The 21,153-nt window shown below is 57.0% G+C and overlaps 3 protein-coding genes across 35 annotated transcripts; 1 reads left to right on the top strand and 2 right to left on the bottom strand.

Moving 5' to 3' along the window:
- Nucleotides 1–625: 625 nt before the first annotated feature.
- HIRIP3 (HIRA interacting protein 3) lies at nt 626–3,722 on the bottom strand. Of its 2 annotated transcripts, none has more exons than XM_002756043.6 (7): nt 3,176–3,722; nt 2,977–3,097; nt 2,740–2,854; nt 1,535–2,478; nt 1,264–1,432; nt 1,083–1,181; nt 626–994 (listed from the first exon to the last, which is right to left on the bottom strand). In XM_002756043.6, exons 1-7 carry the CDS (start codon nt 3,238–3,240, stop codon nt 831–833), a joined length of 1,677 nt encoding a protein of 558 aa, XP_002756089.2. In that variant the 5' UTR covers nt 3,241–3,722; the 3' UTR covers nt 626–830. The 2 variants fall into 2 exon arrangements, with proteins under 2 accessions (XP_002756089.2, XP_009007649.2); XM_009009401.5 differs by having other exon boundaries at nt 1,273–1,432.
- A 148-nt stretch (nt 3,723–3,870) lies between these two features.
- On the top strand, nt 3,871–13,112 carry INO80E (INO80 complex subunit E). 6 transcript variants are annotated; one of them, XM_017978852.4, is made up of 8 exons: nt 3,871–4,033; nt 4,185–4,255; nt 4,450–4,502; nt 8,042–8,120; nt 8,212–8,323; nt 8,711–8,827; nt 11,913–12,002; nt 12,711–13,112. In XM_017978852.4, the coding sequence occupies exons 1-7, from the start codon at nt 3,953–3,955 to the stop codon at nt 11,979–11,981; spliced, it is 582 nt and encodes a 193-aa protein (XP_017834341.1). In that variant the 5' UTR covers nt 3,871–3,952; the 3' UTR covers nt 11,982–12,002; nt 12,711–13,112. The 6 variants fall into 6 exon arrangements, with proteins under 6 accessions (XP_017834341.1, XP_078201262.1, XP_035123266.1 ...); XM_078345136.1 differs by having other exon boundaries at nt 12,564–13,112; XM_035267375.3 differs by having other exon boundaries at nt 12,672–12,809.
- Nucleotides 12,855–19,707, bottom strand: DOC2A (double C2 domain alpha). 27 transcript variants are annotated; one of them, XM_078345118.1, is made up of 12 exons: nt 19,482–19,707; nt 18,236–18,287; nt 17,332–17,609; nt 16,857–16,936; nt 16,591–16,737; nt 16,384–16,493; nt 14,559–14,685; nt 14,398–14,457; nt 14,152–14,315; nt 13,963–14,044; nt 13,774–13,870; nt 12,855–13,691 (listed from the first exon to the last, which is right to left on the bottom strand). In XM_078345118.1, exons 3-12 carry the CDS (start codon nt 17,594–17,596, stop codon nt 13,546–13,548), a joined length of 1,278 nt encoding a protein of 425 aa, XP_078201244.1. In that variant the 5' UTR covers nt 17,597–17,609; nt 18,236–18,287; nt 19,482–19,707; the 3' UTR covers nt 12,855–13,545. The 27 variants fall into 27 exon arrangements, with proteins under 27 accessions (XP_078201244.1, XP_078201249.1, XP_035123252.1 ...); XM_078345123.1 differs by having other exon boundaries at nt 16,591–16,665; XM_035267361.3 differs by having other exon boundaries at nt 17,332–17,472.
- Between the last annotated feature and the right edge of the window lie 1,446 nt (nt 19,708–21,153).

The following is a 21,153-nucleotide window of genomic DNA, read 5'->3' as shown; positions in this document are numbered from 1 at the left end:
TTTAAATAAGAGAATGTATTGGGCTGTGTATCTAAACACTTCAGTGATTTTAATGACTTCAGGTGTGACCAGATTTCAGCTCTCAAAGGTCTTCAACCCCTTGACCTATAATTCCTGTTTTCTTTGCTTTGGCTTCAAGGATTCATGGGTTTGCCTCCTACACAGACTCCAGGCAGCTCCATGCTCAGATCTTCCCGCAAGCCTCAGCAGCCAAGAGTCCAGTGGAGACTTGATATGACTGCACAGGCTGGGCCTGTATCAAGAGGCCTGGAGGGCTCAGACTGGCCCAGGATGTTTAAGCTTTTCCCCAACCCTTAGAGGCTAACAGCCCCTGGACAGAGTGGCTGTTTCCAGAAGGGGAAAGGCTTAAGCACCAGCTGCCCTCAAGTCATTCTACTCCCCTCCTAAGTGGGCATTGTTATCACACTGGGCTAAAAGCAGAGGAGCCACACACCCTTTTCCAATAGAGCCTAGTGGCTGCTGGATGACAGGATCTGGAGGCAGGGACTTCAGGAACCTGGTGGAAATTAAAGGCAACCAGGCCAAGGGAGGGGGTGGAGGCAGTAGCTACTACTAATTTTTCTGGCCCAAAATATAGGAGGTGAGAATGGGGGACCAGATTTGATGAGGTGATTATAAACACTCCTTTTATTGAGTCTTAAAAAATAAACACCTTAAATAGAGAAGGGGAAGCTGAGAAGTAGCATCCCAACAGCTATGTCCTTGGGGGCTGCAGTCTTCTCTGAAGAAAGCTGCTTCTGCTCTGCAGACACAAGGTGCTATATATGCTTTGTACTTGTGTCAAGGGTCTCTCCTGGGAGGGGTGGAGCTCAGTTACTCTCGCCATCACTGCTGATGATGCCACGCATATGTGACCAGTCTGGAGGTGCAGGACGGGGCCTCTCTTCCTCTGAATCCAGGGTCCGTTGGTATAGCTCCCCTGGGGGTGCTGTTTCTCCTAAAGGGTTCCAGGCCGTACGTCTGCGTGGCCGGCCTAGAGGAAAGGGGAAATGAGAGATCAGATATCTGAGAATGTCCAACCTCACCCATCTGCTCCTTGACAGTGAGAGGAAACCCCTTACCTGAGCCACTGATAATGTTGGCAACATCCAAGGCGGCCACCTCAGCAGCCTCTTCCCGCTGTTCCTTCAGGGCTCGACACTTCTCTAGGGAAGGGTTACCTAGAGCAGAAGAAGCTGGTGATCCTCTCCTCCCCAGCAGGAAGGCCCTCTCCTGCAGCCCCCACGGCATGCCTGGCCTAACCCTTCATGCCTAGGGCTTCCAGTTCTGCCCGGAGGACACTCAGGCGCTCCTTGTGTGAGCGACAGGAACCCAGCAGCTTCTTGTAGTTTCGATGGGCACCACAGGCCCGAATGTAGCGCTTCAGCCTCATCACAGCTGGGTGGTCCCCTCCACGGCGACCTAAGCCAGCCTGGCAAGGAAAGACAGCAGTAGCTGAAGGTGAAGCCTGCTGGGCCTGAGGCAGGGTCTCGCTCTTCCCTAATGGTGGCTTCCCAGCCCTCCACACCCTCACCTTCCCTCCTTTGGCCTCTGGACTTCCATCTGAGGAGGAAGATGAGCTTCTTGTCCTGCCTTTCCTGGTGTTCTTGGAAGAGCGGTTCTTCCTCTCTCCCTGGCAGCCTCCCCCTGCCTCGCTGTCACTCACCTCCCTCTCCAAGTCACTCTCTTCACCACTGGTGCTGCCCAGTCTGGCCATCTTTTTAGTGCCCTTAGCTGTGGGTTCCCCCTTCCCACTGTCTTCCTCGTCCTCGCTGCTTCCCCTCAACCCCTTCCCACCCTTAAGCTGGGTCCTGTCCTTGATCTTCCTCTGCACTAGGGGTTCTTCATCTTTCCCACTGTCATCCCCACTGCCTGCTGCCTCTTTCTCCTCTTCCTCGCTGTCCGGGTCTCCCATGAGCATCCTTGCCTGACTTTTCTGCTTACGGCTCCTCTCCTCCCTAGCTGACCTCCTGCCATTGCTCCTGGCTCTGGATTTCCAATCTTTCTCCTCTTCCTCCTCCCCTTCTTTCTCTTCCTCCCCTGCTTCCTCCTCTCTATGCTCTTTCTTCTTGGCTAGGATCTCCCCCTCCTCTTCACTCTTCTGTTCCTTTTCCTTCAGGCTTTTAGCTCCTTTATTTCTCTCCACCTTCTTTGCTGTCCTCTGAACAGGTTCTTCGTCGATCTCCTCACTTTCTTCCCTGGCCTGCTTTCTACTGACTGAGGCCTTGCCTGATGCCTGCTTCTTTGCCGCAGGTTTCTTCCTAGTCTTCCCCTTGTCTCCCTTTTCCTCGTCCTCACTGCTTTCCTCTCCTCCCCTCTGTGCGGGCAGGTCTCTCCACCGTTCCTCATCACTGCTCTCAACTGCCTTCTTTGAGGCTCGCCTTGGATTCTCCTCCTTGGCTGGGGAGACTTCTGTTGCCACCCCATTCTTTGCTGGGGGTCCAAAGTAGTCTGGGCTGGAAGCTTCAGAGCCGGACTCTGGAATATGGAAAGGAGAGAAAGTTGAGACAGGTTCCTTCTGTCCCTTCTCCCTTCACATCGGATAGGTTGTCTCGAGGGCTGCCCTGACAGAGGGAGGGGTAGCAGGAAACAGCTATCCATCCTCGCTGTCCCGGTTCCTGACTCATAGGCCTCGCTCATTCATTTAACGCCTGGGGACATAACAGATGCGCAGTGAATGCTTCTTTAGTGAAGCACTAACGATGTAGAAGGCCCCCATAGCAGGGAGGAAGCACTAACCCGACTCTGAATTGAAGCGGAACCTTTTTCCCTCCGGGTCGCTACAAGGGGTGGGAGGCCTCTTGCCCTTCTTGGTAAGGTCCAGTTTGACTTCCCTGGAAGCAGCTTCATCCACCTGTGTGTGCGCCAAGAGGGCGAACTATGCACCAAGACTGCGCTCACCGCGCCCCGTCAGGCCCCTCCTCCTCGGCAGCAAGCCCCGCCTCCGCCTCCCGCGGCCCAGGCTCCGACCCACACCTGCATCTTCAGCAGCTCCTCCTCCACCAGCTGCTTCAGTGCTTGCTTCTCCTCGGGCTCCAGGTGGCCGCGGCCCGAGTGAGCCAAGTACCTCCGCCGCACAATGGAGTGCGTGAGCGTGCTGCAGGAATAGGATGTCACGACGGGGTCCCCGTCCCACCCGTGCCCTTTCCAACCCCATCTCCAACCCCCTGAGCACCTGAGGTCCGGGCGGCCTCGGAAGAAGCTACTGGTGAACTCCTGCATCTCCTTCTCCCGCGCCATTTTGCTCCATCCGGGATTGGCGGCTCCCGCCTTTTTTGATTCCCGGCCTCCGTCAGCGCGTTTGACAGCGGCTCGCGCACGCGCTCTGCTGCGGCACCGTGGGACGAGGGACCGTTGGGCCTCGGCCGCGGACCGCTTGAGCCAAGAACTTTGCTGGACAAGACTTGTTTTCCCTGGGCAGTTAGAGGGTCTCGCGGCTCCTACCCTTTCTTGTAACGAATCGTTTTAAAAAAGTTCTCGTTAGAAACCGATTCGGCGCCGGCACCCTTGGGTGTAATCAGTCCGCGACACTGCCTTCCTTCCTGGTCATGGGCACCAGCTAGGCCGCTGTTATTTCACAAGGCAGAAGAAAAAAGGCCTCTTCACCAGGAGACGAGGAACCTCGGGGAGAAATCCTGTTGTGGCTTCAAGTATCTAAGCACATTAAAGTAAGGAACAGCGCCTTCCAGCGTCCACCATCTTTGTGGCGTCACCGCGTCGCTGCTACGCCATCCCCAGCGCAGCCACTGGCTGCGGCGCTCCTTTCCAGTATACCACCCCCCCCGGGAGGGCGGCCCCCGCGGTAACTCCGCCTGGGCGCGGGGTATGCTGGGAGTTGTGGTTCCAGCGGCACAGCCTTACAGAGTCTCCGGAAGTGTAGGCGTGAGCGGCGGGGCAGCGCAGGCTTTGGGTAGCGGGACTGCAGAAGCTGAGTGCCACTCCCGGACCGGTCATGAACGGGCCGGCGGACGGCGAAGTAGACTACAAAAAAAAATACAGGAATCTGAAGCGGAAGCTCAAGTTCCTCATCTACGTGAGTGCTGCCACGGGAAGCATGTGGGGGATGAGGCCTGGCGTGGACAAAATCTCAGTTTACTCAGGTGTAAAGCGGGTGGGGCGAGCGGCCGTTCCGGGGCCCTTCACGGATGACCGTTGGCCCAGCGCCCCCCTTGCCCGTGATACAGGAGCACGAGTGCTTCCAGGAGGAGCTGAGGAAAGCGCAGAGGAAATTACTGAAGGTGTCCCGGGACAAGAGGTAAGGCACGTTGCAGGGGCGGGGGGCGATGTGGTTCCTAACGATCTACATTCGGACCCCATCACCGAGTAGGGCCACAAGTGCATGGACTCTTTCAGGGATCCCATGGACCAGCTGGGAGGGACAGGGGCCCAGGAGGACATTGCTTCTCTGGGAAATCACTGTCCATCTCCCCTCTTCTGCCCTCCCCTCAGTTTCCTCCTAGACCGACTTCTGCAGTATGAGAACGTGGATGAAGACTCTTCAGGTGAGCGAGTTCTTGAAAATTTGATGGAGGGCATGGTTCCTGGCACTTAGCAAGCTTCCTGGGCCCCCACCTTTTAGGCAGTGGCGGCTGATGGAGCCCTCAGTGGATCTTAAGCCTAGTTGCCTGCTTTCCACCTCCTGAGCGAACACCTATTGTGTTTCAGGCACTGGAGGGGCAGAGATAGACAAAGCCCTTGGTCTCTTGTAATTTATATTCTAGTTGTAAGTAAATGAAAAAATAGACTAGAATTTTAGGTCATGGTAAGAACTAGAAGGTATTGATAACAGAATTACGTGGTAATGATTATAGTAGGACAAGGGTTAACGAACTATTTCTGCAAAGGACCAGAGGGTAAATAAGCTTTTTGCAACATACAATTTTTGAGGCACCTACTGAACTCTGCTTTTGTGGTATAAAGCAGCCATAGCCCATATTCAAATAAATAAGTATGGCTGTCTTTCTATACAACTTTATAGCCACCAAAATTTGAATTTCGTATTATTTTCACATGAAAAAAATTTTTTTTCAACCATTTAAAAGTTAAACAGCCATTCTTAGCTTGCAGACTACCCAAGCAGACAGCAGGCACCATCTGAATAGAGTACTCAAGAAAGGCCGTTCTTGAGTTGGGACCAGATAAGAAACCAGCCTTCCAACCTGGGCAACCTAGTGAGACCCCCAGGTCAATTAAAAAAAAAATTAGCCGTGCATAGTGGTGCACACATGTGGTCCTAGCTACTTGGGAGGCAGAACCAGGAGGATCCCTTGCCTGAAAGGTTGAGGCTGCAGTGAGCCATAATTGTGCCAGTGTGCTCCAGCCTGGGAGACAGGGCAAGACTGTTTCAAAAAAAATAAACCAACCTTGTGAAGAAGTAAGCTCGAGCTGTCCTGGAGGAATAACATATGCAGGTACCCTGGGCTGGGCTTGGTTGAAGAGCAGAGGGATGAAAAAGAGCACTGTTTTCCTCCCTTTATTTGAGTATTGTCTGCATTTAACTATATTTTACATCATGATCATGGCTCAGTATACATACCTACAAAACAAAGTTTAACAAAAAAAATTTTTTTTTTGAGATGCAGTCTTGCTCTTGTCGCCCAGGCTGGAGTGCAGTGGCGTGATCTTGGCTCACTGCAACCTCTACCTCCTGGGTTCAAGCAATTCTCCTGCCTCAGCCTCCCAAGTAACTGGGATTATAGGTGCCTGCCAGCATGCCTAGCTAATTTTTGTATTTTTAGTAAAGATGGGGTTTCACCATGTTGGCCAGGCTGGTTTCAAACTCTTGACCTTGTGATCCACCTGCCTCAGCCTTCCACAGTGCTAATGATTACAGACGTGAGCCACCGCACCCAGCCAAAACGTTTTTAAGATCACTGTACCAATTCGTCTGGATACTTTTTTTTTTTTTTTTTTCCTTAGGAAGACTTCACCTGAACCAGATACTTTTTAGACTGCTTTTTTTCCCTTCTTTTAATGCTGGTTGCAAACCAATACATTGATTTCATGGCCTCCACTAATGGATTGAGACCCACAGTTTGAAAAAGCCCTGAGCTGGGCATTTGTGGGCCTATTCCTGGGCGGGACCCTTAAAGGCCACGTCACGTAGAATCACCTCTCCACAGTGTCTTTAAACATTGTTCTGAGGCAGGGATCGGCATGTAGCAGCGAGCCAAGTTTTGGGACATAGTGTTTTGTTGGAACACATGATACCCATTTGCTTGCTCTGGGAGTACTGAAGATGAGGTTAGGGAAATAGGCAGGGGCCCACTCAGGTAGATCATAGTAGGAGGTTTGTCTCTTACTGTAGCCTCTCATCCCCTGCCTCTCCCTTCCCTAAGGGCTTCTAGTTAACGTCCTATTTGAGGGGATTTCAGGGCTCCTGCCTTGTGGGAGAGGACCCAGCATGTTCATGACCAGAGTGGGTTGCATCTAAGAAGGAAAAGCCAGCGATGTGGGCCCCAGTCCTGTCATGGAGGTTCACAGCCTGGTCAGGGAGACACAAATGACGCTCTTTGGCACAGTGTGGGGATAGCCATGACAAGTGAGGGTAGAGGGTTCCGGGAGAGCCTGCAGTTAATTGGGCTTGAGGGATTCTAGAAGACTTCTAAGAGGATGTGGCATTTAATCTGCTCCTTAAAGGGTCTGTCTGAGCAGAGGCATTGGCAACAGCTTCTATGTGTAGCAGTCGTTTGTTCAGTGAAAGACGGCTCTTCTAGGCAGAGGCACTGAGCTAGGAAATACATTTCTTTTTTAAGGAAATAGGTCAGTGTGGTGTAAAGAATACAGTTATGGACTGGGTGCAGTGTCTCACGCTTGTAATCCCAGCACTTTGGGAGGCAGAGGCAGGTGGATCATGAGGTCAGGAGTTCAAGACCAGCCTGGCCAATATGGCGAAACCCCGTCTCTACTAAAAATAGAAAAATTAGCTGGGTGTATTGGCAAGTGCCTGTAGTCCCGGCTACTTGGGAGGCTGAGGCAGGAGAATCACTTGAACCTGGGAGGTGGAGGTTGTGGTGAGAAGAGTACAGTTATGTTAGTTGACTAGAAAGATATGGTGAAGCCAGATTAAGAAGCACTAAGAATTCATCCAGTTAGTTGGGGATACCATCAAGAAGGATGTGACCAGGTCGGTTTTAGGTTACTCTGGAGTTGGAGTTGGACTGCAGGTGGCAGGGTGAGGTGAGACTCCTCAGCAGGTGATTTTGACACGCTGGTGGCCTGACCTGTGGCAGTTGGCGTGAGGAGTAGTAGATGAAGGGGAGGATGAGGGGTGAGTGAACAGGCCCTGGTTATGGAGAGTGGAGCTGAGGCAGGAGCTGAAGACAGCTCTGCTCAGAGGCAAGGAATGAGTGGCATCAAATAGCCAAGGAGTCACAGACCTGGGTTGGAGTTGCAGCATCACACCTTACTTTCTGAGCCTTGGTGACCTCATGTGACAAGTGGAGGTACCAGCCTTCCCATCCTCCTTGAATGGGAAGGAGGCTGGCACCCTGGCCATGCATGGCATGTGTGTGATGGAGGAATGATAGCGGAAGGGAGGCTGGGGAGGCTGGAGAGGCTGTGGGCCTCCCTGGGACAGCATGGGTGTGTGTGTACATGGATGTGCCCACCACCTGGTGAGTCAGATTCCCCCAGGGGCCCTTCTGTTGGGTTTTTGGTTTGTTTGGTTTTTTTGAGACAGGGTCTTGCTCTGTCTCCCAAGCTGGTGTACAGTGTTATGGTCATGGCTCACTGCAGCCTCGATCTCCAAGCAATTCTCCTGCCTCAGCCTACTGAATAGCTGGGACTACAGGCACACACCACCATGCTTGTATAATTGTTTTTGTTTTTAGTAGAGATGAGGTCTCGTAGGTTGTCCAGGCTCCTCTTGAACTCCTGGCCTCAAGCAGTCTGCCCACCTTGGCCTCTCACAGTGCTGGGATTAGAGGCATGAGCCCCACACTTGGTCCTCTGGCACCCTTCTGTAGTGTAGAGGAGGTTATACCCTTCTGGGATGGACTAGGATTCCCCCACCCCTACTGACCAGCTGTTCCTGTCACAGACTCAGATGCCACTGCATCTTCAGATAACAGCGAGACAGAGGGGACACCCAAGTTGTCTGACACTCCAGCCCCTAAGAGGTGAGAAGAAGATGCATTCCTCTCACTGGGGAGGGTCAGGTGGACTGCCTGGGCTCCTAGCCACCTCTGACCCCTCCTGTCCTTTCTCCAGGAAGAGAAGCCCTCCGCTGGGGGGGGCCCCCTCTCCCTCCAGCCTCTCCCTGCCTCCTTCAACAGGGTTTCCCCTTCAGGCCTCCGGGGTCCCCTCCCCATACCTGAGCTCGGTGAGTTGGGGTCAAGGGTGGGAAGTGTCAAACTAAAATGCCTGGGAGTAAGCTGGCGTCATTTGGGCAGAAGGGCTGGGCCTCGGGGCAAGGCCAGCCCAACTCTGGGGACATCTGTCTGGGTGTGGCCAGCAAGTGTCCTGTGGAGGGTGTGAGTGGGGGCTGCCCCCTCTCTCTCTGGTGTAGGAACGGGGCCAGGCGTGACTGAGGAGAGCAGAGCCCAGGACAGCGTCCTGCTGCTGCCCCCCATTCTGTGCTCGGGAGCCCTGGGGGCCGCACTCATCACCATCTCTTTTGTTTTTCCATCCTCCTTTTGTTTGCATTTCTTCCCCCCACCCTCATCCTGTCCACTCCACCTCCCATCTCCATCCCTACTCCTGCCCACAGCTGGCCTCCCCCCGCTACCCCCCATTCCCCTCTGACTACCTGGCCCTGCAGCTGCCCGAGCCCAGCCCCCTGAGGCCCAAGCGGGAGAAACGGCCCCGCCTGCCCCGGAAACTCAAGGTACCCTAATGTGGGGGCGCTAGGGAGGGGCAGGACGGCAGGAGGACAGCCACCTGAGGGAGGCTTAAGGCGGGGGCCTGCCAGAGAACCCTGAATGGTTGATTTGGGGCTGTAGGGGATCCAGCCATCACTCTGCACTGAGGGGTGGACCAGAGGAGTCCCAGCTCACAGGCCCGTGTGGAGACAAATCAGGGCAGAATCAGCCTTGGGGGACCCCGTGTGTCGATGCCAGGGGTCTGCCCTTTCACGGCTGCAGCGTAGCAGGGTCAGGCTCATTTTCCCAGGTGGGCATGTTCTGTGATGCCCGGCAGCCCCAGGGGGGCAGGATTATGGGATCTAGAGTCTAGTCAAAACTGCCTGTTAGAAACCACGTGGCCTTGAGCAGGTCTCTGCTACCCTCTAGGCCTCCTAGACTTGGCACCTGTAGGGCGAGTGGTCCCACTTGATGTGACCAACAAGCGCCCCTGGAATGCCTCCCGTGGGCCAGGCACTGTCCTGGCTGCGGCAGATATGTGGCAGTGAACAAAGCCAACCAGTCCCTGCCCTCATGGAGCTCACTTTCTAGCAAGATAGGCAGAAAGCATACCAGAAAAATAGGTACGTGTGGAGAAGAACGGAGTGAGGTACGAAGCGTGGGGACCCTCGGGGACAAAGCTGACACTTTGGGCCCAGCAGTCTGGGATGTTCACTGATCAGAGACACAGGAAATGACAGCAACCCGTGTCGCTCCTGGGCCGTGTTTCAGTCAAGCAGAGACCCTGGGAGGGTGCGAGCTGGGCTTGTTGCAGGATCTGGAAGGAGTCTGTCAGGGAGGAAAGTCAGCAGGGACATGGGTCCTGGAGCAAGTCAGAGGCGGGAGCTCCTGAGGTACTACTGAGCAGGCTTTGCTGTGAATGAAGCCTTGGAGAGGGCAGTTCCCCCGCAGGGCGCAGGATGCAGGCATGGAGGGGAGTCTGATCTCATTGCATCGTAACTAAATTTCAGACACCAGTGGTCATAGAACAGACTGGGTGAGTGGTGGGTGAGTCGGGATGGGAGTGAGGAGGCCACCTCCGTAAACCAGGCAGAGGGTCCAGAGGCGGCTGCAGACCCATTTCAGAGAATGAGCCTCAGGAATTCCTGGAAGACCCGGTGTGGGCTGTGCGGGAGAGGCCAGGATGCCTGCAGGGCTGCAGCCTGAGTATGAGTGGAGTCGCCCTCCCTCAAGATAGGAGGGCTGTGGGAGCACAGGCTTGGAGGGAAGCTGGGTCTGGCTGCAGACGCATCAGGTGCCATCTGGAAGGCAGCTAGACAGCGGCCCGTGAGGGGCTGCGCATTTGGAAGCCTCCAGGGTGGCGGTAGATGCAAGCCTTAGGAGAGATGGGGATGGGCTGAGGGGCTTAGTTGAGTGGGAACCAGCTGGGCAGTGCTCGGGGTTCTGGAGCCAGAAGCAGAATGAGAGGCCGCATTTGCAGTGGTCTGGAGTGCAGGATCTGGAGCTCGAATCCTAACTCTACCCTTTTCTCTGTGTGACCTTGGCCCTGTGAGACTTCATCTCTTGATCCTGAGAAGCAGAGGTGACAGTACTGGCTCTGCTTCTTAACAGGGGGGTGGCAGGCAGGGTGGGGGTGGTTCGGCATAGGGGGGCACTTTGAGGCTTTCTGGCTGGGCGTTGAGTCCTAAAGTGGGGTCTCGTCCTAGAGCAAAGTTCTGGACGTTCTGGAGAGGTTTGGGAGGGCAGCTCAGGTCAATGGCTGTGCAGGGAGGCAGGGAGAAGCCAGGAAAGGCCTCAGCAAGGAGAATGTGTGAGCCCCGGGTGAGTGGATTTGGATATTCCCGGCTGAGGCCATGGTGGGAAGGGATATGGGGGCCAGTGAAAGTGCAGCCTGGGCTGGAGCAGGAGTGGTAAGAGACACGACATTAGCAAGATGAACCTGGTGGGGCGGGGTCATGGAAGGCCTAGAGGCCCATCTGAAATGGGAGTTTGCCTGTGACTGTCAGTGGAGTGGGAGTCCCTGAAGGATCTGGGGGACTTGGTGTGAGGAGATAGAAGGAGGGGAGTTAAAGCAGAGGAGGAACAGCTGTGAAGACAAGCAGGTTGGTTCTGTCAGGCCTAAATCGGACTTGGCTGGGTTTGAGTCCCAGCTCTTCCAGTACTCACTGTGCGACCTCGGCGTGTCATTTCACGCCTGGAGCCACAGCTCTCTTCTCCGTTCACTAACGTCATTGTGCAGAGAAAGTGAGTGAAGGGATGAAAAGGGCTGGCCCCATGCCTGGCCCTTAGTAAGCCACAGAGAATTGTGAGTTGCTGCCAGTCAGGCTGAGGACGCCACTGAGGAACTCCCGGCCAGGGTGGGATGTGCTGTGCACAGCGGGGAAGGGGAGGTGGTGGGCAGAGGAGGGGACGGTCCTTGTGCAGCAGCCTTTCTAGTCGAGCACGTACGCCTGCTCCTGTGTGTATATGAAGGGGCCTGGGACAGGGCGAGCGGGTGCTGTTCAGAGCTGAGCCCCCGTCTGTTGTCCATCCTGCCAGCCTCCTGTATCCTGAGGCCTGACTCACCCTGGCTCTCAAGCCACCCCAGGAGCAGAGGTGAGGGTGGGGACTCCTTAGGAAGCAAAGAAGAGGCCACAGGGCCAAATGTGACACTCAGAAGGGCCACTGGAGACCATGCAAGGCATTTCCTGCCAGCCTACCCAGCACCTAGCCCAGGCTGGATACTGCCCCTCAGGACTCAGCAGGACTGTGCCTCAGCACCTCTGTGTCCATGCCAGGCTCAGCCTCCTCTGCTGGCACCTGACCTCTTCCCGCTCCCCAGCATCCTGAAGCTGGGAAGGCATTAACAGAAACCACCTGGCACGCAGCAGGTGCCCAGTTTGTGCCCACAGACAATGCATGGGAACTGCAGAGGAGACCCAGAGAGCTCTCTGGGTAGGGTCTGTGAGGGACTGGAGAGTTGGGCAGATCACATCCCAGCCTCAGAGGACAAAGGACTTCTGACAAATAGAGCAGGATGCCCAGGTGGAGGGGCCACCTGTCATTTGGCAGGTGGCATTCCCGTCCCGAGGCCCTGAGTGGCGCAGTGATGCGCTCAGGTCTGTGTTTTAGAGCGCGTGCTCCGGCTGCAGTGCGGAGGAGCTGGATCTGGGAGAGGCTGCAGGCAGGGAGTCCAGTTAGGAGGCTGGGACCGCAGCCCAGGTGAGCCGAGAGGAGGGCTGGGCCTAGGCCATGGCTGCGGGAATCCCAAGGAGGGGCCCATCCAAGACATAATAGAAGCTTCTGGGGGTCGGAGAAGCTGCCAGGGCTCCAGGCTCTGGCAGCCTGTGATACCCTCCACTGAACCAGTGAGTCCTGCAGAGGAGGGAGAGGAAGCCGGTGGCGGCAGGTGGCACCAGGTGGCACCTTCGGGACCCAGCAGCAGTCAGGCAGGCACTCCAGGCTGACTCCGCCTCTGGCTTAACCCACCTCAGGGCAGCCCAGGCGCCTCCCTAGAGAGGGCAGGGCCGGGCCTTTCCCTCCCGGTTTCCTGTGAGACACCTCATCCCCTCATCTCACGTCCATCACCACCCCCAGGCACTTGCTGCTTTGACACTCACTAGGGGCTGAGGGTGGGCAGGCCCTGAGTACAGCATTGGCTGGCCCGGCTGTGCCCAGGGCCCCTTCCCGCTCCCCAGAGCTGCCCTGGGGGGCAGGGCCCGGTCCCCTGAGGCCCCAGTGCCTCCCTGACTAGCCCCCCTGTGTTTCTTCCCCCTGATGCAGATGGCGGTGGGACCCCCTGACTGCCCTGTGGGAGGGCCGCTGACCTTCCCTGGCCGGGGTTCTGGGGCTGGGGTCGGGACAGCCCTGACCCCCCTCCCACCCCCCAAGATGCCCCCCCCCACGATCCTGAGCACAGTCCCTCGGCAGATGTTCAGCGACGCAGGTAGCGGGGACGATGCCCTAGATGGGGATGATGACCTGGTGATCGACATCCCGGAGTGATTGCAGCGTTGCACCACGCCCGCCGCAGCCCCACCCGGCGCCTCCCTGTGCAGCACAAACGAGCCCAGCTTCCCGGAGGTGTTTATTGATACCCAGCTGCCATGCTCCGGCTACTGACACAACCAGAAAAGGCGTAAACATGCACGGGTGTCCCCCAGGAGGGTGGCAGGGGCCCTGCCTTCAAACCCTGGCCCCATCCAGGGGACAGTTAAACAAGTGGCTGGGAGCATCTGCCACCTGCTGGAGAGGCAGAGACCCTGCGATCGCCACCCCTTTAAAAGGGCAGCTGTACGGGGCTAGGTTTTTTAATGAAGTTTCTGTATTAAAGGAGTGGCTCTGGGTTGTTTTTTTTTTTTTGTCTTTTCTTTCTTTTTTTTTTTTTTTGAGACATTCTCCTCCTCTGAACCTCCCCTAATCCGACCTCTTCCCTGTTGGGGGAGAGGGACGGGGCAGCGTGGAGAGGCAGGAATGAGGAGCTCAAGGGCCTGGGGCTGGGCTCTGAGCACTGCCCAGGTATGCAGAGAGGATGGGGTGTTTGCATATTTGCAGGGACTAGCGAGTCAGGCAGGAGGTTTGCATATGTGAATACAGAACTCCACAGCCCCTCACGAGCAGACAGACCCGGTCAATGAGACTCACAAAAATAAGACAGGTAGTGCAGGGTGGGGGCAGCCCACCCTGTGTAAACGTGCAACACACTCGTGCGAAGGTTGGGTACTGGGCCCGGCCTGATGGGCCTGTGCAGGGCACTGCTGTCCACTCAGGCTGAGGACAGAGTACCGGCCGCAGGGGGCAGCTCGCTGGTCAGGGTGTGCCAGCGCTCCAGGGCTGCATCTGGCTGCTGCAGGCAGTCGCTCCAGTGCTTACGGGCCTCGCCTCGGGCACCTGGCCCAAGGGACACACCACCTTGGGGGAGCAAGTGGTAGAGTCAGGGCCACCTCCCTGGCACTCACCCTCCCCCGGCACCCACAGCCAGCTCATTCCTCACCGATGAAATCATTGGATTTGCCGATGTCATAATCCCAGACGGTGACTTCCAGGGTCTTGGTGGCCAGTGTGGAGAGCTCTATCTCATAGAAAAACTCCTGGGGACAAGGCGGCCGCCCATTCGTGAACTGACTCCTCAGCCCCCCAGCCCCTCTCTGGCCTGCCTCTGCGTCCAGTCCCACCCAGGTACCTCGTTAAATTCTGGGTTGAGAGTCTTCTTCTTCACACATGTCTTATGCTTGGATTTCTTGTCCACATCAGGCCTCAGGTACCTGGGAGTGTGTTGGAGGGAGAGGAACTGAGGGGTCAGGGACAGGCCATGCCTGATTTTGGCAGGGGCAGGCTCCCTGGAGAGGAGAGGCTCAGCGCAAGGGCTCACGTTTTGACGTAGGGGTCCGAGTAACCGTTGACGTCCATGGCAGCCAGGTGGGCACAGCGTACAATGCCGACCAGCAGTCCCCGGCGCCGCGAGCTGTAGCTGAGACTCAGCAGGATACGGCCACGCTCCTCCAGCAGCCCCAGCCCCTGCTCTGCCTGCTCCAGCTGCGGGGTACAGATGCAGGGTCAGCTTGGGCCCCCACCGCCACCCACCCACATGCATCCCTGTCCCTGTGAGATGTCTCACCTCCTTCAGGTAACAGGAGATGCCCCTCAGCGCTGCCGACATCGAAGAGGGGGACGCCAGCTGAGGGGGCAAAGAGAAGGTTCTGGAACCCTGGCCTCCCCTCTGGCACTCCTGCAGGACCCCTTCCTCTGGCACCCCTGCAGCCTGCCCCCCACACAGACCGGGACCTGGCGCTCGAGACAGATGTTAAAATGCTTCTTCTGCGAAGGCTTGAGGCGGCGGAGTGGCACGCGGATCTCCCCAATAAACTCATTGTGGCTCAGCTTGTCCTCATCACACACGGCAATCCTGGGGGGGAACGGCAGTGTCAGGGCCCCTGGGGTACCTGAGCCCCGTTCCAGCCTGGAGAAAGGGCCTCAGACCAGCACAGCTCTGCCCTAAATACTCCGTCTCATCTGGAAGACGGGCTGGCACTTGAGAAGGACAAGCAGATTTGCCCGGTCCTCTGTCCCTCCTTCAGCAGCCACCCAGCTGTCCCTAGTCCCTCAGGAGCTGCTCAGCCTCTTCGGGAAGCCCTCAGAAATCTTGGAGCACCGCTCACTGCCTCCATTCAGGGCCTGGGGGCAGAAGCCAAACACCAAGGTAGATGTGGCCACACACAGGCCATGAGAGCTAGAAGGGCCTTGGAGCCTTAGGCAGCCAGACGAGGATCCCTTGCCTCCTCAGGACCCCCGTCCTTTTCCTGCATGCAGCAGAGAGCCAGCCCTGCAGGGATTCATGAGCCCAGCAACTAAGAAATGACTGTTCTCCGGCCACCCATCCTCCCGAAGCACCTGCTCTGCCTCTGCTGTGACCCATTGCCACGTCAGCCATCTGTGGCATGGAGGGCAGGCAGATCCTAGCCCTGCCACTTCTGAGCCACCTGTGTGACCTGGGGCAAGTCACTTAATCTCCCTATGCCTCAATTCCCATCTGTAAAATGGAGAGAATCAAGGGAAAGAAAGAAAAGTGAAAATGCTTAGTCCAGGCTGGGTACTGGGGAGTGCTCAGTCATTTTGAGGTTCATTCTGGTTTCGGCCTCTGGCCTCCCCTCCATTCCACCTGCATACCCGACACCAGGGTGGCCTCTCTGCCACACAGCCCTGACCATCAGGGAAGAGTCCCAGCTGCAGATCCAAGCACAAAGGCAGAGGTCTCTCTGGAGCCTGGGTTTCGCTGCCCACCACCTGACTCGAGGGAATACTCTCCCCACATCTCCATCTCCTGGGATGATGGAGTAACTTCCCTGTCCCTGAAGACTTCACTCTTTAGAGATTTTAAGGGAACTCGGGGCACAGAAGGGGCAGACCAAAGCTGCAGGGTTCTGAGAAGGGGTCTCAGCGACCCAGGAACACTTTCAGGAGTGGGCAGAGCTTGGACTGAGCCCCAGATGAGTGGAATTTAGGCTAGCCAGGAGGAGCTTTCCAGATAAAAAAACAGAACAGGAAAAGCAGGAGTTGTGAAACTGGCCACTTGGAAGGGAGTCCTCTGTTTGAGAGGTAGGAAATACTCGTTTTTGTTTTGTTTTTGAGAGAGTCTTGCTCTGTCACCCAGGCTGAAGTGCAGTGATACGATCTCTGGTTACTGCAACCTCCACTTCTTGGGTTCAAGCAGTCCTCCTGCCTGAGCCTTCTGAGTAGCTGGGATTACAGACACATGCCACCATGCCCAGCTAACTTTTGTATTTTTAGTAGAGATGGGGCTTCACCATGTTGGCCAGGGTAGTCTCAACTCCTGACCTCAAGTGATCGGCCCACCTCGGCCTCCCAAAGTGCTGGGATTACAGGTGTGGACCACTATGCCCTGCTTGTAGGAGATATTTGGGGGCAGGAATGGCAGGGAAATATTTTGGCCTGCTGCCAAAGGGGATAGGGAGCCACTGATGGTTCTTGACCATTAGAGAGATGGGGGCTTAATGGGATATAGATTAACCAGCGGTTACAGTGACAGCTGTCCCTGAGCTGCTGCTGGACCTGGATCTTTGGTGGCAGGGAGGGGGGCCCTCACCTGAGAACCTTGTGTGTGATGTCATCATCCGTGATCCCGCTGTATGTCAGGTCCTCATTCCACACAGGATTCAGCGTGTTCCTCTGAGTCTTCGTTTTTAGCTTATTGGCCTGGGGTGTGGGGATAAAACATTCTCAATACCTGTCTTCCAGCCACAGTGCAGCTGAAGGCATGGGCAGCTAGCTGGGAGGGAGAGGAAGCTATTACCTTACAGGCTCCAGGCAGCAGGTGCAGCTTGACATAGGGGTCTGCGAGGCCATTGAAATCCATGGGCTTGAGGCCCTGGAGCAGAGGGGAGGGGAGAGGGCTGGAGGCTCCCGGCATCTCTCTCCCTCCCTCTTGTAGAGCTGGACCCTGGAGGGGCCCAGAAGAAGGGTGCAGGGGTGAGAGGAAGGAGCAGGCCTGGGAAGGAAGGGATGGAAACCCACCCCTCTGGGGGCCACACGTGGGCTTGGGAGGCAGGGAGTGCCCACCTTGGCCCTGAGGATGCTACAGTGCAGAGTGCAAGAGGCCCGGTCATAGAGAAGGTCAAACTCCAGCATGCCCAGGGCGGCTGGAGAGAGAGGAAAGGCAGCGTGGGTCTGTTTGGAGACAGGTGTGTGCCAGAGGCCGGCAGGCGGGCACTGGTTGTGTGTGTCTCCCTCTCTGCCCACCTGTGAGTGTGTGTGCAAGAGGCTGAGTGGGCCTGTGCGTGTGTGCGTCTGGGTCCCTGGCTCAGCCGCAACTGGGGCTGTGTGGGTGGTGGAGTGTCTCAGCAGAAATATTGAATATTGAGCCTTGCTGAAGCTGTAATCTCCACGCCGACTGCAGCTGTGTCGGCCGTCCCCACCCCCCCCCCACTGCCCTCCTCCACTACATGCACACCCATCAGGGCTCATCACCCCCACCCCCCACAGCAAGCCTGGAGCCCCCCACCAGCATGTGGGGTCTCCAAGCCTCCAGACTCACTGCCATCATCCGAGTCATAGCTGTCCACCTCTGCACCATCCTCAGGCGTGGTGGCCCCAAGGAGGGCTGCAGGGGGGGCCAGAGCCAGGGGGGCCAGATGGGCGGGGGCCTCCCCGCCGCCCCCGCCGCCCCCTTCAGGTCCTGGTCCCAGGCGGGGGAAGTAGTCAGAGATCTGGCGGATGGGCCGGATGGGCCCGGGGCACACGTTGATGGCCATGTGCTCCTGGATGTTGATGGTCATGCGGTCGCCCCTGCGGCCCCTCATGCAGCACCCCTGGCTGGGGGAGGCCGTGTGAGCCAGTGAGCCCAGGGCCAACTCCTCATACCTAACCGTCCTGGCTGAGAGCCAGGCAACAGCCTCCTGGGTCTGCGGGGCCCTCACTGGCCTCCCTTCCTAGGTCGAGGGAGAGGGTGGCCTGTGCCAGCTGGTGGCAGGCGGGATGCCTGGGCCCTGCAGACCCCAGGCCGGCTCCATGGGGGCTGGGCTGCCATCCCACTCCCCTCAGAGATCGAGGCTGTACCACCTCGTCCTCACCCACCCACCTCTAGGTTGTCCCTGTATCATCTTGCCAGCTCCTTCCTCTCCTCCTGGGCTCCCATCTGTTCCTGAGCCTGCCCGTCCCTCAGGGGGCCCTGCAGGGCCCCGCCTCTGTTTCTCGGAGGCTCTGTCCTCTGCAGCAGGCGCTGGTCTGGTCAGGGTATCACCCACCCCTCTAAGCTCCCACTCCCCACTGTCCCTTCATTCAGCCCCAGGACCTGTCTGCCTGCCTGGTTCCCCCGCAGCTCACCGCAGCCCACGGTGGAGACCCCAGCCTCAGATGCCACCTCAGGCTCCCCCGTAGCGCACACAGGCTGGCACGCTCCCCCGCACCTTCACGCCCCCGGCCTGCCCAGCCCCCTGCACCTGTCTCTGCCTCCAACAGGTGCCCAGGCAGTGGGGGAACGGCGGGCGCAGGCTGGGCGGTGGCGGCCGGCGATCCCCAGGGCGGCGGGCGAGGAGAGCGCGGAGTCCGGCGGTGTGAGCCGACAGGGAAGGAGAGCCGAGAAAGTGAGGGGAGGAGGGGGTGAGCGAGGTGGAGGCGAGGATGCAGCCGGCGCCGCCGGCGGGGGGCAGGGAGGGGCGCCGGAGCTGGGGAGGGGGCGCGATCTCGGGCTCCCACCCAGGGACCGCTCGGTAGCGCACCCGAGGGCACACACAGACACGTGTGCTCTCGCGCGCACACTCACGCAGGGGCACGAGGGCCGGCACACACTCGAGTGTACACATCCAGCCGGACACCCCCGCGCGCACACGCCCGTGCCCACGTGTGCACGCTCACACGCTTGCACACAACCCAGGCGCGCGCTGGCACACTCACCCGGAGAACTTCGCACGCACACGCACTCGCAAACACGCGGGATCCCTGTGCCACCGGGAAGCGGTCGGCAGAATCGCCGGGTGTTCCCCAACTCCTCCTGGGAGACCCGGGCCCCCGCTCCCGCCCGCGTGCGCGGCTACGGCGCCTCCTTCCCTCCTTGCCTACCTCCCTCCCTCCTGGGTCCCCAGGGCCCGACCACCGGCCTTGTTGCCATGGCGACGCCGGCTCATCTTCCCCCCCCCCACCCCCGCGCGTCTTCACTCCCTTCCCCTGCAGGGAGCTAGGGCCTCCGTCCTCCCCTCTCCAGGTCCGTAGGGACCCAGGGGCGGAGAGGGGCAGCAGGTCTGATCCGCCTGCTGTCTCAGGCCAGGGATGTCGAGGTCACCCAAGCCGGGCTGGGAAGCCTCACGATCTGAGGGAGGAGGCAGATGTCTGAGGCTGCCTCTTCCCCACACCCCCTCCCTTTGGCTGTTCAGGTCTCTTTCCTTGTGGCCCAACCCAACTTCCAGGGACCTGTGTCCCCTTAACGGGGATGGCATCTCCTTTGGGAACCAACCTCTCTCACCCTGTCCCCTGCCTTCTCCAGTTTTGCACCGCAAATGGGGAGGGGTGTCAGGGCTTGGCTCTGAAGGCCCTAGAGCCCTGCTGTGGCAATTCCCCATGGGCTGCCATTTCTCACCCAAACCCTGCCACCCTGAGGCCGACCCCGTCCTGTGCCTTGCCCTGCGCCTGCCATGGGCTGTCAGTCCACCCCTGGCCTGCGATCTTCACTCTCCTGTGTCCCAAACTTACCATTCCGAAAACACTAAGGGGCTCATCACCCCCACTGCCCACCACTGACTTGCCCAACCGTTTCCTGCAGTTCCTGGGACACAGCTAGACGGCTCAGGCCTAGGGTCTTGGCTCACATGCACTCCTCTACCTGGGAGCCATGCTTCCTCAGGTAGTCACCCTGGGTCCCCTCTTCCTAGGAGCCTTCCTGGGGCATCCCGCTCTGCCCCTCAGCTCCAGCACTATCAGGGCTGTGCCAACACCGTTTCACCAGTGCCTCCCCCACCAGCTGGGAGTTTCACTGGAGTGGCTGATTCATCTGGGAGTCCCTAGTGTCCCAAACTGGGCCTGGCACGAAGTCGGCATCTCTAAGTGCTGTTATTTAAAAGAGAAATCTGGTTGCACAACAAAGCAAGCATACCTGACACACCTAGCCTTACCCTTAAAAATGGTCAAGATGGTACATTTCGTTATGTGTACTTCACTGCAATTTCTTTTTTAAATAAGAGAAATGGAACTGAGCATGGCGTGTATAATCCCAGCTACCCTAGAGGCTGCGGCAAGAGGATTGCTTGAGTGAAGCCAGCCTGGGCAACATAATGAGAAGCAGTCTCTTTAAAAAAACAAAAAAAAAAAGTAAGAGAAATGTGAAATCCAGAGAGAGGGGCCGGGCGCACTGGCTCAGGCCTGTAACACCAGCATGTTGGGAGACGGAGGCATGTGGATCACTTGAGGTCAGGAGTTTAAGATCAGCCTGGTCAACATAGCAAAACCCTGTCTCTACTAAAAATACAAAAAATTAGTCAGGTGTGGTGGCGCATGCTTCAGGAGGCTGAGGCAGGAGAATTGCTTGAATCCGGGAGGGGGAGGTTGCAGTGAGCCAAGATGGAGCGACTACACTCTAGCCTGGGCAACAAGAGCAAAACTCTGTCTCAAAAAAACCAAACCAAACCAAAACAAAAACACTGAGATATCACTTATTACCGATAAAATGGGCTGGGTGTGGTGGCTCACACCTGTAATCCCAGCTCTTTGAGAGACAGAGGTGGGCTGATTTCTTGAGCTCAGAAGTTCAAGACCAGCCTGGGCAACATAGCAAGGCCCTGTCTCTACCAAAAAAAAAAAAAAAAAACCGCAAAAAAAAGAAGCCAGGCATAGTGGCATAGTAGCCGGTGGTCCCAGCTACTCAGGAAGCTGAGGTGGGAGGGTCTCTTGAGCCTAGGAGATCAAGGCTGCAGTGAGCTATATAATTGTTCCACCGCACTCCAGCCTGGGTAACAAAGTGAGACCCGGTCTCAAAAATATATATATACATCCTTAGACCCAGAAATTCCACTTTTAGGATTTTATCTTAAAGATATGGCAATCCATGAGCCAAATAATAGAAGTTCAAGATTCTTAAATGCAGCACGTTCCAAAAGATTGAAAACCACGAAGATGCCCGGAAGCAGGGACCAATTAAATCAGTCCCGATGTCATTCCATACAGTGAAATAGTATGCAGCCACTAAAAAGGAGGCTGTTCTGCTCTTGTTTAGGATCATCTATTTTTTTTTTTCAATATGCAAGGTCTCACTTCTATATTACCACCCAGGCAGGCTGGTCTCAAAGTTCTGGACTGAAGCAATCCTCCCACCTCGTCCTCCCAAAGTTCTGGGATTACTGGCGTGAGCCACCATGCCTGGCCCTAGAAT

This window comes from Callithrix jacchus, chromosome 12 (genome assembly GCF_049354715.1).
Source record: "Callithrix jacchus isolate 240 chromosome 12, calJac240_pri, whole genome shotgun sequence".
NCBI lineage: Eukaryota > Metazoa > Chordata > Mammalia > Primates > Cebidae > Callithrix > Callithrix jacchus.
The sequence above is the reverse complement of the archived record's forward strand: the minus strand, read 5'-3'. Positions and strand labels throughout refer to the sequence as shown.